General features: G+C 44.3%; 1 protein-coding gene and 1 long non-coding RNA gene across 2 annotated transcripts in view; one reads left to right on the top strand and one right to left on the bottom strand.

The window, feature by feature from the left end:
- The window catches only part of LOC103664909, a 30,107-nt gene extending 22,525 nt beyond the window's left edge, over positions 1-7,582 (top strand). The window contains exon 4 of the long non-coding RNA XR_005838802.1: positions 7,458-7,582. This is a non-coding gene — a long non-coding RNA (uncharacterized LOC103664909). The remainder of the gene's footprint in view (positions 1-7,457) is intronic.
- Positions 7,246-13,535, bottom strand: EDN1 (endothelin 1). The gene is made up of 5 exons (XM_008692808.2): positions 13,095-13,535; positions 11,369-11,537; positions 9,842-10,000; positions 9,576-9,689; positions 7,246-8,014 (listed from the first exon to the last, which is right to left on the bottom strand). The coding sequence occupies exons 1-5, from the start codon at positions 13,156-13,158 to the stop codon at positions 7,912-7,914; spliced, it is 609 nt and encodes a 202-aa protein (XP_008691030.1). The 5' UTR covers positions 13,159-13,535; the 3' UTR covers positions 7,246-7,911.
- Positions 13,536-14,837: the final 1,302 nt, after the last annotated feature.

Genomic DNA, 14,837 nt, shown 5'->3' with positions numbered 1-14,837 from the left:
AAGTGTTCCTCCACTGTCCTCTTGCAACCCACTGGGCTGCTTACCCTCAGAGTTCAGCTCCCGGCTCTCCACTTTAATATACCCTCTTATATTGACATTTCGCTTTTTCGTTGTAAGCAAGCGTCTTTCTTTTAAGGGGCTGGTCTCCAGGATGCTATAACCACTGCTCTTTACCATCACTTCGTTACAGCTGCTTCATATGCTTTAGCAGGAGCCAAGCAAAACTCCTTGTAAACCATTTCTGAGATCTTGTTTTGCCCCACTCTGGAGGGTTATGGTTGCTGCTGAGTTGTGTGATGGATATGCTGATATCCATCTCAAACACAAAAAGAGAGGACTGACAATGTCAAACTTTATCTGAGCCTTGTGTTCCTCAAAAGCCAGAGTTATGATGTCTCCTCCCCCTTTGGGGTTCTGAGAAATGGCTAACCACAAAGGACCACCTTGCTCTTGTATATTCCTCTATGCTCTTTACCAACGATGCAGAGGAGACCATCTCTAGCTTTCCTGGTGACTCTCATAAGTCTAATGGACGACTTCTTTGTTTGTTTGCTTCTATAAAACCCCAGGCCCCTTTCCTTTTCTTGAAAGATTCTTCATTAATGAGCATTTTCCTAAGTGTAATGGCCTGAATAAAATCATTTCCTTAGTTGTCCTGTGCATTCACCAAACTGAGGGACACCACCCATGGCCATTGATCAGAGCACAATGAACCAGATAATGGGTGGAACAAGCCAGTGAAAAATGTCCATGGCAGGGTGCTTGGTAATAGCCCCTTAGCAAGTCTGCTGGCCTGAAGAAGACATTTAAGTTGACAGTTGGTTCAGCAGTTCCTACTTGTATATCAAGTGGGAATTCTTGACGTGGCGCGAGGATGTTTGTGACCATGTGGCAAACAGTAGGAGATTGGCAAAGTATCTGAACTACAAAATAATTTTATATTTGGCTAAGTACAGAGACTTCCAGTAGACTTATTTCATCTTATTAGATACAAGTTTGGCAAAATTTTCTATAGTTAGTTGCAAACTATTAGAATTGCATTCTTTTTATTTTTAGAGTCATGGCCCCAAATTTTGACCCACTTGAATGTCACGTGAAAATACGAGATTTCCCTCACATTTGCTGTTGTGTTGTTTTAAGATTTTCAATATTGTTAATCACCCTTTCTGGGTTTTAGCAAAATGATTTCTCAGAAAAATCAACACCGCTTAGAAAAATAAAATTCTGACTTTATTTATTGTGGTGATGTTGCCTCAAGATTTTTGGTGTCTTTGAATTAATTATCCTTTCTGAATTTTAGTAGGATAAATCACCTCTTGGTGAAAAAGATACCTATTTACCTTTACCGTGAGTCAGTCACATGAGCACGTTAGGCTACGTTCTTCTTATCATATCATTTGTAGACAAAGCATTTTATTGAGACACTCTGAGGGGCTCCAAGTCCATCCTTCACAGTCTCTTCCCATGAAACCTTCCCTGAAACCACCATTCTCCCTCTCCCTGTCCCCAGGCAGAATTGATCATTGCCACTTTAATACCATCATAGGACTTGTTCCTCCCTGGTTGTCACCTTTATTACTGTACTTTTCTTAGTCATGAAGCACAGTGCATCTGATTATCTGGGTCATACTAGGCTCTGCCTCTTAATTAACTACCTGGCCTGGGGCAAGTTACCACTTAATGTCTCCCTGAGTTTCCTCATCTATAAAATAGGGCAAATAAAAGTACATACCTCATAGGGCTATAGTCATGAGGAAATGAGTTGATGAGTGCAAACCTCTCCAAAGGTTTACTATATCTGACATATAGTAAGCACTAAATAAATGTTAACTATTATTACATGTGTTAGTCTCCTTTGTTATTATGGGTCCCACGAGGGCCTGGGAACATTTACTGTTCATTACTTCTAAGCTCCAGACCCACATATGTGATTGACCATTTCACATTTCACCTGGCTGAACAAATCATATCAAATTCATTATGTCCATACTGAAAAATTTACAGATGAGATGACAATGAGACTATGGATTAGCTTCAAAGTAATCCACAGAGGGAAGGCAGAGTGTGGGTAGGGGTGAAACAACACCGATCATGTCTTGATAACTATATGATGGTTATATGAGGTTTATTATGTTTTTCTTTCAAACGTTGAGTATGTTTAAAGATACCCATAATGAGAAATTTGAAAACTCATGATGTCCAATACCAAAATTATAATCATTTCCATCCTCCCTTCTCAATCTGTTCCTTCTCTAATGCTCCCTGCCTCAGTAGATAACACTTTTTATTCTATAAGCAGAGAATGGCAATGAAAGATCTTTTTGAGATGGGGAAATAACATAAATTATTTTTTTAAGTTCTTTCTAGCTCTGGATTCATTGAAATTATGATTAAAGCATTTGGGGAAGATTATTATGAGGATGGTGAAATGGAGTGATGAGATGAATTAGATGGAAAGAAATAAAAAGATCCATCTCATTGTGACAAATAATTACCACTAGAGTGGAGCCCGAATAAAGGAATATTTCAAAGAGACAAATTCCCTAAAGCGACCCCTATAAGTAGGTCTTATGAACCTTCTTTAATCTAGCCTCATTTTGGCCAGGGAAGTGTCTTCACCTCTCCTTTACTGAAGCCTGTAACCCATCTGTACATTTGTTAATTCATTGACATATTATGCCCAAAGCTCCATGCTCAAAGCTGGAGGGACTAGAGAAGGTGTACATCCTCTGCTCTAACCTGATCTACACATGATAAGATGCAGACATTTAGTCTGGCTAAAAAGGGCCAAGGTCTAGGTCATCTCTAAGAGATCAAGGGGATTTTGAAGTTCTGAAATTCTGACCTGCTTCAAGGCTTATCCTGGTCTAGGCTAATCATATGTCCCAGTTCGCCCACCACAGTCTGTGGTCTTCTGGTAATTGCTAGGCACTATCAAAAGTACCCTAGTTTTAATAATAAATTATATATACACCCTTTCATGGTCCAGTTTTAATAATAAATTATATATACACCCTTTCATGGTCCAATCTAAAAGGGCAAGACCCGAGCTTATAAGCAGCTCCTTCTTCATGACAATCCTAGAGCTGACCTAGGACCCTGCCAAACCCTGGTGTAAGGCAAACCTCAGATTTGGCGACCATAAACTTGTCCTGCTACAAACTTTCAAAGAGACAAAGAATACTTGAGAGTATTTCTGTTTCTACCAAAGGAGACCGAGGCCTGTGTGAAAGGGAACATGGAGAGTGAAAGAAAAAACATGGCAGGACGATAGTGCAGCAGGACAACAGAGATACATGGAGAGTGACTTCACTGGGCATGGAGACAATGGGATCCCACTCAGTGAAGCCGTAGAGAGGATAATTTACCAAGTGGAAAAGAGTTTTGATACTTCCAAGTTTGCCATGCACAGGGGCATGTACCAGTGAGACCATTTCAGTTTTTAAAAATCTTGTAATATTTCCATCCTGTCGGTAAATAGCTATAGTGAGAAGCCTAAAAATTCCAACCCTGGCTGCCCACCCCTTCCCCACAATCCAACACCTGGAGGCTTCAATCTGGCCTAGCTGGGGGCCACCAGGAATCTGCGCCCACAGTTCTGCCCCTGTCTGTTCCAGCTGGTCAGTGCCCATGCCAACCAGTGGTAGCTTAATATTGCACATTTCATCCCAGATACTTCCACAGCAGTTTAGGGTGGAGGCCTGCTATGCATCAGAATATGAAAGTGAAGAAATAAGATGCAGAAACACAAAAACACCCCTCTGAACAAGCAAGTCTGCATGTCAGATTCCCAGTGTGCTGCCTCTCAGAGCTGTGAGCAACCTGTCATGCTTGGGACCCATCATTTCCACTAGTCAGTGTCCTCAAGGTCTAGGCCCTTCTGTTTTCATTATCCAATGGCACCAGCCCTAGATCTTTCTCTGATTATTCTAGGGAAATGGTACGGCCTCTGCCATCACATTTATCATGACAATTTCTTCCGTGCATTGTCAATGAAGCATTCCATGGTACCAGGCTTGGAAACGTGCTTCATAAATTGTCATGATTTCTCTACCAACCATGCATTGGCACAGGATGATGTAGTAAACACATATTGTGCAATGAGAATGCTCCGGACTACGCTGTGGGGGCACATGCGGAACAGTGATATTCCTAAGAGAGTAATAAAAAGTTAATTCCACTCATAGTTCACTGGCGAGATGGAAATAATCTACATTTGTCCAAGAGTCAGGGCCAGTGCCATGCCCTGGGCTCTGGGGCAGTTTTAGGACAAAGAGTCAAGGGTCTTGAGATCCAGTATAAGTCACTTATTCATTCAATATATCTGTTTCCTCAGCTGTCAAATGGGTATAAAAATATGGCCCCAACATCCTGAAAATGTTATTGGGGGCGGGGGATCCATGACAAAAGGGATATTCTATTTTATCCTATAGAAATTCACTTCATGAAGCCATGGGACTTGTATGCCTCCTTATATTCCTCTTCTCGTCCCTTACATTTCTTCTCTTACATGCTGCAAGGATGGACCTGCCAACCACCACCTGTGAGGCTGGAAGGCAAAGCTTTTGTGAAGACTGACTTTGCCTTTACCATCCAGAACCCTCCATTAAGGTTTACTTGGGCATCAGTCTCCACTGACCTCCAGGTGCCTCTGGGTAAAACATCTGTGCTCAAGGGTTCAGGGTCCAGAGATGTCACAGCTTGCTGTGTGATCTTAGGTAGATCCTAGCCTTCTCTGAAGGCTGGCTCTTTCACATGGAAAGACAAAAGATTTCTCTTTCTCACTGTCAGTAGGAGTCTTCCTGAGGGGGCTCTAGCTTAGTTATAATACCCCGAGTTTTAAGAACTCTACTTTATCATTCCCCATTTCAGGAAGCATAGGCAGGATTAAAGCCAATGCTTTCCATCACAAAGGAAGCCATTCCATTGGGAAAAAACTCAGTACCCTTGAGTGGGCTTCTCTCCCTCCACCAAAGGTCACTACTCCGCACCCAGGATCCTCTGGTCCTTGGAGCCCTGAGGTCAGAGCTCTGCCTGGCCCCCAGTGCAAAGACAGAAATCTGTCCTAAATGGATTTCCAGAAAACACAGTTTTACTGGAAAGAAAAACAGCAGGAAACGTGACAGACCATGCCACCACTTCACGCCTCAAGCCAGCATGAGCCTTAAATAATATCGAATCTTTCCTCTACATACTTGAAAAATACTCATTTCCTCTAAACCTTCCAGCTTAATTTTACTACTGACCCCCCTGCCCTGGGAGAGCTCCTTCACGTTTCTTGCTTTTCTTGCTGGTTACTGAAGCAGGAAGCATGGAGGAAGAGGCTTTGAAGGCCCAAATAATTAAAAAAAGGAAGAAGAAGAAAGAAAGAAAGAAAGAAAGAAAGAAAGAAAGAAAGAAAGAAAGAAAGAAAGAAAAAAAGAAAAAAAGAAAGAAAGAGAAAATCCTTTCCTCGCTGTGTTGTTCTTATACACAGTGGCTTCTTCCCATCCCAACGCCCTCTTAAAGGTGACGGACCCACATCCTGCCAGCTCAGACCTTCACTCTCTCATGTCACCTCAACTTCATCGTGCTTCATGACATCACATACTCTTTCTTGGAGCCACTAGAGAAATGCCCACTACCTCATTTAGCCGCAGGGAAAACTCAGGGGGGACTGGTTGCTCAGGATTAGACAGTGGCCAAGTTGGCGCTGAGCCCCTGGTCCTTGTGGACAGAATGTCACAATTCCCTTAAGAATCACACACCGACAAACAGTTTGCTAGGTCAAGTCATAGCTGGTCCTCAGAGTCCTGAGATCAAAGCTCCACCTGGCCTTTCGTGCAAAGAGAGAAATCTGCTCTAAATGGGCTTCCAGAAAGTGCGCTTTTAGATATTGGACTCTCCCTTAAAAAAAAGAGAGAGAGAGAGAAAGAGAGAGGGAGAATGGAAGATAAAAAGCCATGTCAATAAAGATAGACACTCTCCCTGGGACACTGGCTACGATCACCTGAAGGCTGGTATTCGACATCCCTCAGATGTGTCATTGTTTGGACAACATGATCGTCATGGGCTAATATTTGTGGAATGCCACACATTCTTTCCTATTAGGGAAAGAAGGTGAAGAGTCTTGAGAGCTCAGCAAGCTCTTCCGGGCTTCTGTTGGTAACAACCATTTGAAACAGCAGCCTCCCGGATGGTTTGGGAAGACCAGCAAGGCCCAGTGGAGAAGAAGATGTGCCACAGTGCCTTTGCCCCAGATCCAGCCTTCGGTATCTCGACCGCCACCGGCATGCGTGCAGTCCTGGGCTACCACAGAAAGGCGAAGGCACTTAGTGTTCCTTAATAAACAAAAGTCCAAATCTGAGCCAAAAAAAACAAAAAATGTTCCTTAATAAACAAAAGTCCAAATCTGAGCCAAAAAAAAAAAACAAACAAACAAACCACCCAACCATAAACAAATTTAAAAAGCTGGGGGGGGGGCCTCACTTGCTCTGAAACGGCTGTTTCCTCCAAGCATTAATTAGGGACGTTTTGGGGACTCATCTTGCCACTGCTTCCTTCGGCCCGTTGATTCGGAGAAAGCACCTCTCACCACACCATCCGCTTTAACTGTGGGATCCTGTCTCATAGCCTAAGCGAAGTTAATGGATGAAGCAAGCCCCTGGAGAGTTTTCTGGGGGGAAGAGGAAGCAGAAGGCTGCTATCCAGGGAAAGACGGAGGTATTAAAGCTGGGTTTTGTTTTGGTTTTGGACCTTAATGTAATCTAAGGGCAACTTTAAGATCCAGATCGAGTTCTTTTGTGATTAGCCAAGACTATTTTCCTTCTTACTGCCACCCAAAAAAACAACTTTAATCATTTCCCTTCGTAATTCTTAACACTTTGGCCATTTCTTGGGAATTTCAGAAATGATTCAAAATCAGTACAGTAGGGAAAAAAATATTTATTTTCTAAAGTCATTACCTTGACAGGCAAAACAAAGCATTTTCTCAATTTCATTCAGAAATACATTTTAAAAAAATACATAGACCAATATGGCCTGCCCAAACGTATATTTAACACGGTAAATATAAGGAATAAATTGTTTTGATATAAATATCTATAAAAAAATAAGTACATCGAAATCTAATCCAACCTCTTCCATTAGCCAGTTACATAAAGGAAAATAATTTTACTGCTTTAAAGCGTAACCTAATATTTAGTTTGCAATGTCTTTCATAAACAACCCTAGACCATTGTGTTTCCAAGGATCAAGGTCAGGGAGGGAAGGGGGACAATAATTAATGGTGGGGAAGTTCTGCCAGAGTGCAATAGAGGTGAGGTAGACTCAGATTCAGCAAACTCATCCTGATTTACAGTACTAACAGTTTCTTTTAGTTTTGCATTTTGTGAATTTAAAAAGAAAAAAAGTCATCTTCTTTTTTTTTTTTTACTTGAGTGTCCTTCGAGTGTGTTTTCAATTTGTGCATTCCTTAGAAAATCTTTGCGTGGACTTTGGAGTTTCTCCCTGAAATGTGCCAGGCGCCTGAGTGAGACACAAAGACTCCCTTCGGACCCTCTTCAGAAATTCCACCTTGTGTGGAATCTCCTCTCCTCCCTCTGGAGGATGACACCCTCATTCGCAAGTCACTGTGTCTCTCTGCTTTCTGCGTGGTCCATTGTCACCCCAAAGGAGGAGAGATGAAAGCGGTGATCGCTGATGGAAGCAAACGAAGATGGACTGGGGGACTCCTGAACCTTCCCTGGAATGTTTGGAGCGAGGGCACTGGTCCATTGCCAGTCTGGAACAAGAAACATTTGGTCGAAGCAGAGAGGATGCTTTTGCTCTGATCCCAGCCGTGGAGGAGAGAGTGCAGAATCAGCCACAGCGTTCCCTCCGTGGAGGAGAAGGCTTGCAGATGGGCCAGCCACGGGCCCGGGTGACCTGTCATCAGTGTGTTCGGTTGTGGGTCACTTGCTTTTCTCTGTAGAGCTCCGCTTTCAGCTTTGCCACACGAAAAGCTGTTTTGATGCGGTTGCTGATGGTGTCCAACCTATTAAAACAAGACAAGAGAAAACAAACATTATTTAAAAAAAAAATTTTTTTTTCTGCGCAAAAGAAGTATCTAAAATTAGAATCCGGCACAAACAAATCTAAGTCCAGTTCCTGAACTTTCCCCACTGACCACAACAGCATGCTTAGTTAACTTAGTTTAACTTAGTTAAACTCAAGTGAAAATACAGCCCACCCTTTATGCTGGGGACAGGGGAAGGGGAGGGGAGCTATGGTCATATCTAAAGGGAATTGGGCATTCAGTACAATTTTAAAGTACAATTTTAAGGTAAACTAGAGATACTCTCTTTTCTTCTGTTGCCCCATCCCAACTACCACCATGGGAATCTATGCAGAAATTCCCTCTGCATAGGTTGCAAATAGCCATGGACATCTTCATCACAAAAGCAATTAAAGGTGACTTGGTGGGAGAGGAACAAAAAGAGAGGAAGCGTCCAGGGAGGCCCAAAGCAAATGGTGTATAGCAATTATAAAATATAGATCTATATTTTTTGCAGGTTTAAATGTTTTCTTTTGGCAAGAAACAGAGGGAACTGTACTAGTGATTTAATCATTCATAGAAAGATAAGAATAATTCCCAAGTCAGTTAAGGAACTGTGGCTTCTGTAATCCGGTGATCGGGGGGAGCATCGGGGGCCTGACATTATAAGTATGGAAACTCCAATGGCTGGCGGGACGTCCCAGACAGCGGAGAACGTCCCACGCATCGGTAATAGTCCTTGCTGCTCAGCACGCTTTGATCACAGAACGTGCCACTGGATTTCTAGGAAAACTTTCCATGAACCAGGTTAGGGAAATGTAGAGCACGTTGGACAGCTCTGAATGCAGATTTTCTCCCTCCAGCTTGTGAATTCCAAAATGTTTTGGATTTGAAAGGGTCTCTCTAGATAGAGCTGCCCATCACAACCCCATGCTGTGAACTAATCTGCATCCCTTCTCTGCCCCAGCTCAGGACCTACTAGAAGTGGTGAGAGCTTTTCAGAGTGACATGGGCTCTCCAGCAAATGCACTTCCCCATGTAAAAAAATAAATAAACCTCTCAAACAGCATGTCTAATTTTCACCATCCCTACCTAATGACTTTATTTTTCCCTCTGGCCATTGGAGTAACTGCTGCTTTTTGAAAAACTTGATCATACATGACACTTTGATTTAAAAATAAAATGAAGTAAAACAAAATAAACATCAAAACTCCTTTCTCTGAAACGACGGTTAATTTCTCAGGAAAAGTGGCAAATACATTGACTTGGAAAAGCAAGGACTCGATATGACCAAATGACGAAGGTGTCTGTGGATCTATCTTGTTGGGAAAATCTACCTTTGGACGGAGTGGCACGTGCTTAAGACCATCCAAGTGTACAGGGGGCAAAGGTCTATATTCAAAAAATGTTTGAGAGGGATTCCTTTTCTCTTCTTAATCTATAGACTTTAAAGATCTTTATTCTTTTCTTCTAAGCCTTTCTCCCATCAAGGTGAGAATAGCTAGGGGAGCAGCCCATTAGCACTGGTGACTGCGGCTAGCTGTCCTTGGGAGTCTCTCACCTTCTCGTTTTTCTTCCTGCCACCAGCTGCTGATGAATACACTTTTCTCCAAGCTCGGAACAGTCTTTTCCTTTCTTATGGTCATTCCAGCCCTTCTCCATACTGTCCTGGTCCCTGTTAATACAGATAGGGCAAAATGTTTCAGCAATGGTACCTTCAGCTCTCACAAAGTCTCTGTTAATTTCTCTTAAACAAAAAGACAGCATCACGATGGGAAGATCAGGAGGCCCTAAAACTGATGGAAAGCAAAGGGGTTTCCACCTCACCTGAGTTCTTTTCCTGCTTGGCAAAAAGTCCAGCACTTCTTGTCTTTTTGATTAACACACTGGCATCTCTTCCTGAGGTCTGTTGCCTTTGTGGTAAATAAATCCTTTAAGGATCGCTTAGACCTAGAAGGGCTTCCAAGTCCATACGGAACAATGTGCCTATTATCAAAAAAGAAGAACAAAAGATATTAGAATAATTAATAGCCTTTGAAATGATGCCTTCTACGTGCCCATCAATGGCCTTGAGTGTGTACCCCACCAGGAGAAAACCAGTTTTCTAACTCAATGAAATTCCATTTGGATTCTTAACAAATTTCAGTTTCTTCTCCACACAAGCAGCTTTGTTTTTTGTCCAAAATCATGACATCTCTGCTTTGGTGTGTGTTTCCTATTTTCTTCCTTTTCTGACTTTCCATTTAGTTAACAGCTACTGCGGGGGAGGGACTTCGAAGTAAAACCATGACTCACAGGATTTTGAAAATCTATTTTCAATTCAAGTCAGATGGTAATGCCAAAAGTGCCCCCGGGGTGGGGGGATGGAGGGGTGGGATCTGCTACGGGCACGCACGGTTCGCCCCCAGCGTCACGTATCTCCTGCAACTGGTGACATCATATGACTGATAAAAGGACTCATCACCAGAAGGCTCCCCAATAAATTCCAAAGGGTCCCTTTTGAGCTTCACCTAAAAGGAATAAAGTCCTCTCCTTGGTAGTATCACCTTTGAAGTATTAGGCTTATTGTGGGTTTTGTTGGGTTTAATTTTGTTTGGATTTTGGGCATCCCTCACCATAATCGGCCGCCCATTACGGGACACTGTGTGCCGTGTTTTTGTTTACGACTGTGTCTGATGGGTGAGCCAGTTTTCAGGGTGAAGAGGGGGCGGGGGGAATCTGCTTTCTTCCAGCTCTGGAGGCAGAAGAGAAATCTACGGACCATGTTTCTATTGCTATCTTGAAATGGGCTTTTCTAAAGGGAGGGTACAGAGGAGTCAGGACACCCCTGTTCCAGGTCTAGGGCTGCCCTGTACTCATTCTTGCGCAAGTGATGCCCACAATTTGGGTTTGTGCTTTTCTATAAGTAAAGTGAAGGGGCTGATTATCACTCTCTACAGTCCCCTCTGCCTCCCAGGAGTAGCATGGGTTAGACTAAGCCACGTCCGACCTCGGCAACTTATTCCCTAAACCCAAGCAGATCCCATCAAAAGAACACCACCCCTCAGAAATGTGTGGCAGAGTCCTGCTTGCCATCAGCATTTTCCATCTATCCTATCCTGAGTGTTTGAGCCACTGGGTCTCAGAAGAACCTCCCCTCTGTTTCAAAGAACCACCCTGCCTGGTATTTTCAGGAATGGGGTGGGGGGCACTGTCCCCACCCCCTGAGGTACCTTCATGTTGTCAGAAGTGTTACCTTCAGAATCCTAACCAGGAGCTCCCCCCAAAAGCAACTAGCTAGCGTCCCTGGGCTCCAGTGTCGGAGAAGTGAGAGGTAAGGAATAGCTAGAGTGACGACGCCCTCTAGAGACTCACTCGGGAGTGTTGACCCAGATGATGTCGAGGTGGCAGAAGTAGACGCATTCTTTATCCATCAGGGAAGAGCAGGAGCAGCGCTTGGACCGGCGGGCCCGCCAGGGTACACTGGGAGCGGGCTTCTCCCCTCCGCTGTCCAAGCTGGTGCTGAGCTCTGTGCCCAAGACGGCTGGGGAGAGAAAGAGCAGGTCAGCAGGGCATGTCCCCTGGGATCTCGCGGAGCAGATAAAAGCCCATGAAGCATGCAGCCCGCCTTCAGCAAGAAACACAGAGCAAAAAGCGCTCTTTATCTTTCCCCTCCTTAACATGACTTCACCTTTACCCCTACGGGCTTATCCACTTTCAGGGAGATTACACACATGTGCAGGGGGAACAGCCACCTGAAAAGGACACTGACTGACCAGCCCCCAGAGAAAGGCGTGGACATGCTGCCTGTTAGAAATCTGGGGTGGCTTCTGCATGGAATTTAATAGGACAGCCCCATTTCATAGGACAGTGGCTTAAAGTTGGCTGATGACCAAAGCTCTAAAGCTACGTAAATCGCCCGCCTCTTCCTAGGTCTGGAGCCACTTCCCCATGCAGTTTAGGGGAACCCACCACTTCACACCTGGTGGAGAGCAGGGAGTAGCCCAGGTGATACATAGTCCTTGAAATTAAGTGGAATCCAAGAGCTTTGGGGGATGATTGGAGAGAAAGAAGAGAAACCAGCTCTACAATATTCGTCGGAAGTGGTAAACTCTAGAAAGTACTAACCTAGGGTGAGACCGAGCAGCAGCTCGGGGACCTAATCAAGGCTCTGTGGATTTTGAATTCAGGATCCCCGGAGCAGGATGGCATGTGGGGCACTCGCCGCCTCCCCTCTTCCCCACTGCAGCGTGGCCTCTTCTTACTGACAAGTTAGCCATGCAGCTTATCTGCCCAGTTTTGTACATTTCAAATGATCAGACACATTCCAGGATTTTCATTCCCTTGACATCTTTTCTCTTTAGTCAGGGTCATGAAAAGCCACACGAAAAAAGGGCATTGACCCTAAGAAGGGGGAAATAGGCAGATATACACACACTATCTAAATCCTCAGGCGGCCAAGATTTATCCTAGCTCCCCTCCCACAACAGGTGAATAAAACTGAAAATAGACCTCACACTGTTTTGGGTGCCAAAAACCTGCCAAAAGAAGCCTAAAGTCAATAATGACAATTTTTAGAGAAAACATCTGCTTCACCCTGAAACTGCCCGAGGGTTATTCAACAGACTGTTTTGCAGGTGATTTTACTGCTCATATATTGCTTGAATGACTTGAATAAAATTCCTTGGCTTTGAGCTGAAATGTTTAAATATTTTACACATTCACACACTATTAAAACTATTTCAATAAGATATTTCAATAAGATATAAGTCCCTATATGTATACGAACACCTATATTGCAAATATGCATTTGGCTAAATAATATCTTGTCTTTACTTTTCTGGAGTTATATTTTTTAAAGCCAAGAAAATACTCTACGCAATAATAACAATAAGTTATTTTAATGCTATAGAAGCAATTGTTTTCAATAGAGAAATTTTTTTTCCCCACTAGAAAACTTAAGTAGCTTTGAGCAATAATTCCCAGACACTTGCTATCTGAGCTGCAATCCTTAAAAAGAAGGGGAAAACAGAAGCAAGAAAAACATTAAGGTGGACAAGAAGACATTAACATTCAGAGCTTTACAAGTCGCCGTGCCTACCTGCTTCTGGAGCTCCTTGGAAAGCCACAAACAGCAGAGAGAAAATCATGGGGAAATAATCCATTCTGAAAAAAGGGGGGGGGGATCAAAGTCCTCCCCTGACAAATGAACCCAAAGGAAAACGAAGAAAAATAATAGCTTCGGGTCCCTCAAAGCGCTTCTGGTTATTCAGATCTCAAAGTGAGCCTTCAGCCTAAGTGCTCTTTAACGGAGAGAAAAAAGAAGTTTCTGCCAGGAGGGCCGGCAGTGGGAGCGGTCTAAGGACGCACGCGGCGGTGGCGTGCGGGGACAGCAGCGCGGACCGAGGACCCTCTGCGCGCTCACCCCGGCGCCGCTGCAGAAGAGCGTCTGACTTGGACAGCTCTCCGCCGCCTTTTTATATTGAACCCCTATAGAGTGGGGGTAAACAGCTCCAACTTTATTCCAGCCCCAGACAATGTTATTGTGTTATTAGTCACCAACAGGCAACGTGCAGCCGGAGATAAGGCCAGGCTCTAAAGGAAATCACTGCTAACTTCAGAGGCAGACGCCCGCCGTCTGACAATTCAGGGGCAGGGCTAAGAACAAGAAAATACCCATTAGAGACCTTTGGTAAACCTGCCCGTGCAGCGCTTGAGTCTGCTTCCCCTTTTGCAAGCTGCCAGCCCCAGAGTTCAAGAATCAGAAGAGGGACTCCAGCAAAGTCATACCATTGGTATGAAAAGTATGAGCTACAGTTTAAATAGATTGTATTGTTGTGCGCGGGGATTTTTTTTTAATTGTTGTTCACTTCGTTTTCCTTTTATGTCTCCAATTTCTTAGTGTTGATCAAACAGGGGAACGCTCTCCCTCTTCACTCCCCCCGCCCACGGGGGGTCACATTATTTTGGCAGATCGAGGTACTTGTCCCTTACTCCAAGCCCCCTCCCCCAAGTCTTTTTTGCTAAAGTTCCTTGCGTGCACAGTGAAAAAGATCGGTGAAGGAATGGCAAGGAAAGGACGTTTAAAAAAAAAAGCCCTTTCAGGCACATACCCAGTGCTTTCGATATCACTGAGTAGAAGCCCCTATAAACTTATTTCTGCGCCCACCCTCTTTGCCCTTCCCGGAACGCCCCCCTTCGATAGCACCAATGTTAAGAAAGAGCGGGAGAGGAACGCCAGGGGGAGACGAAGAGCTATAGGGGCTGATGTTTTCTGGGAACAAAAACTAAAAGCCCTGGCTGCCCGGTAACAGGAGGAAGGCAGCCCGAGATGGGAGCCAAGGAGCAGGAACGGCGCCTCCCGTGAGAAGGGGGTGCCCCTCAGAAGGTTCGCTTATTCCCTGCGCAGGGACACCTTTTCTGAATCGTTCTCCCCCTCGGCTTCTTCATTTAGGGCAAAGGGGTGTTCTAGTACAGCGTTAGGTTGGATGTGAAGTGAGGGTGGTGTTGGGAAGGAGGAAATGGCCATGCTGAATAAGGAGAACAGCTAGTACCTCACATTTAATAGTGCGTTGATATTTTCAAAGCAATTTCTGTCTGTTTGCCCTGGAAATACCCCCTGAGGTACCGACGGACGCAGCCCCGGTGGAGTTGAATGTGCTGTGACCTATAGAGCGAAACATAATGTAAAACATTGGCTTTGCCTGTAGCCCCATTTTTCAAGTGGGAAAACCGAGACTCCCAGAGCTCCCATGCTCTACCAGAGTGCTTGTCCCGCACTAAGGCCAAGGGGAGAAGTTTAGAGCATCCTCCCTGCGCAGGAGAAAGTGAGTCTATGTCTAGC

This window comes from Ursus maritimus, unplaced genomic scaffold (assembly GCF_017311325.1).
Source record: "Ursus maritimus isolate PB19 unplaced genomic scaffold, ASM1731132v1 scaffold_30, whole genome shotgun sequence".
NCBI lineage: Eukaryota > Metazoa > Chordata > Mammalia > Carnivora > Ursidae > Ursus > Ursus maritimus.
Note: the sequence above shows the minus strand (reverse complement) of the source record. Positions and strands in the feature narration are given on the sequence as shown.

Coding starts and splice junctions, on each gene's coding strand:
- EDN1 (XM_008692808.2), bottom strand. CDS start 13,158: ATGGATTATTTCCCCATGATTTTCTCTCTGCTGTTTGTGGCTTTCCAA. Junction 9,690..9,841: donor CAAGCAGGAAAAGAACTCAG/GTGAGGTGGAAA, acceptor CTGTATTAACAG/GGACCAGGACAGTATGGAGA. Junction 8,015..9,575: donor GCAGGAAGAAAAACGAGAAG/GTGAGAGACTCC, acceptor TTGTTTTAATAG/GTTGGACACCATCAGCAACC.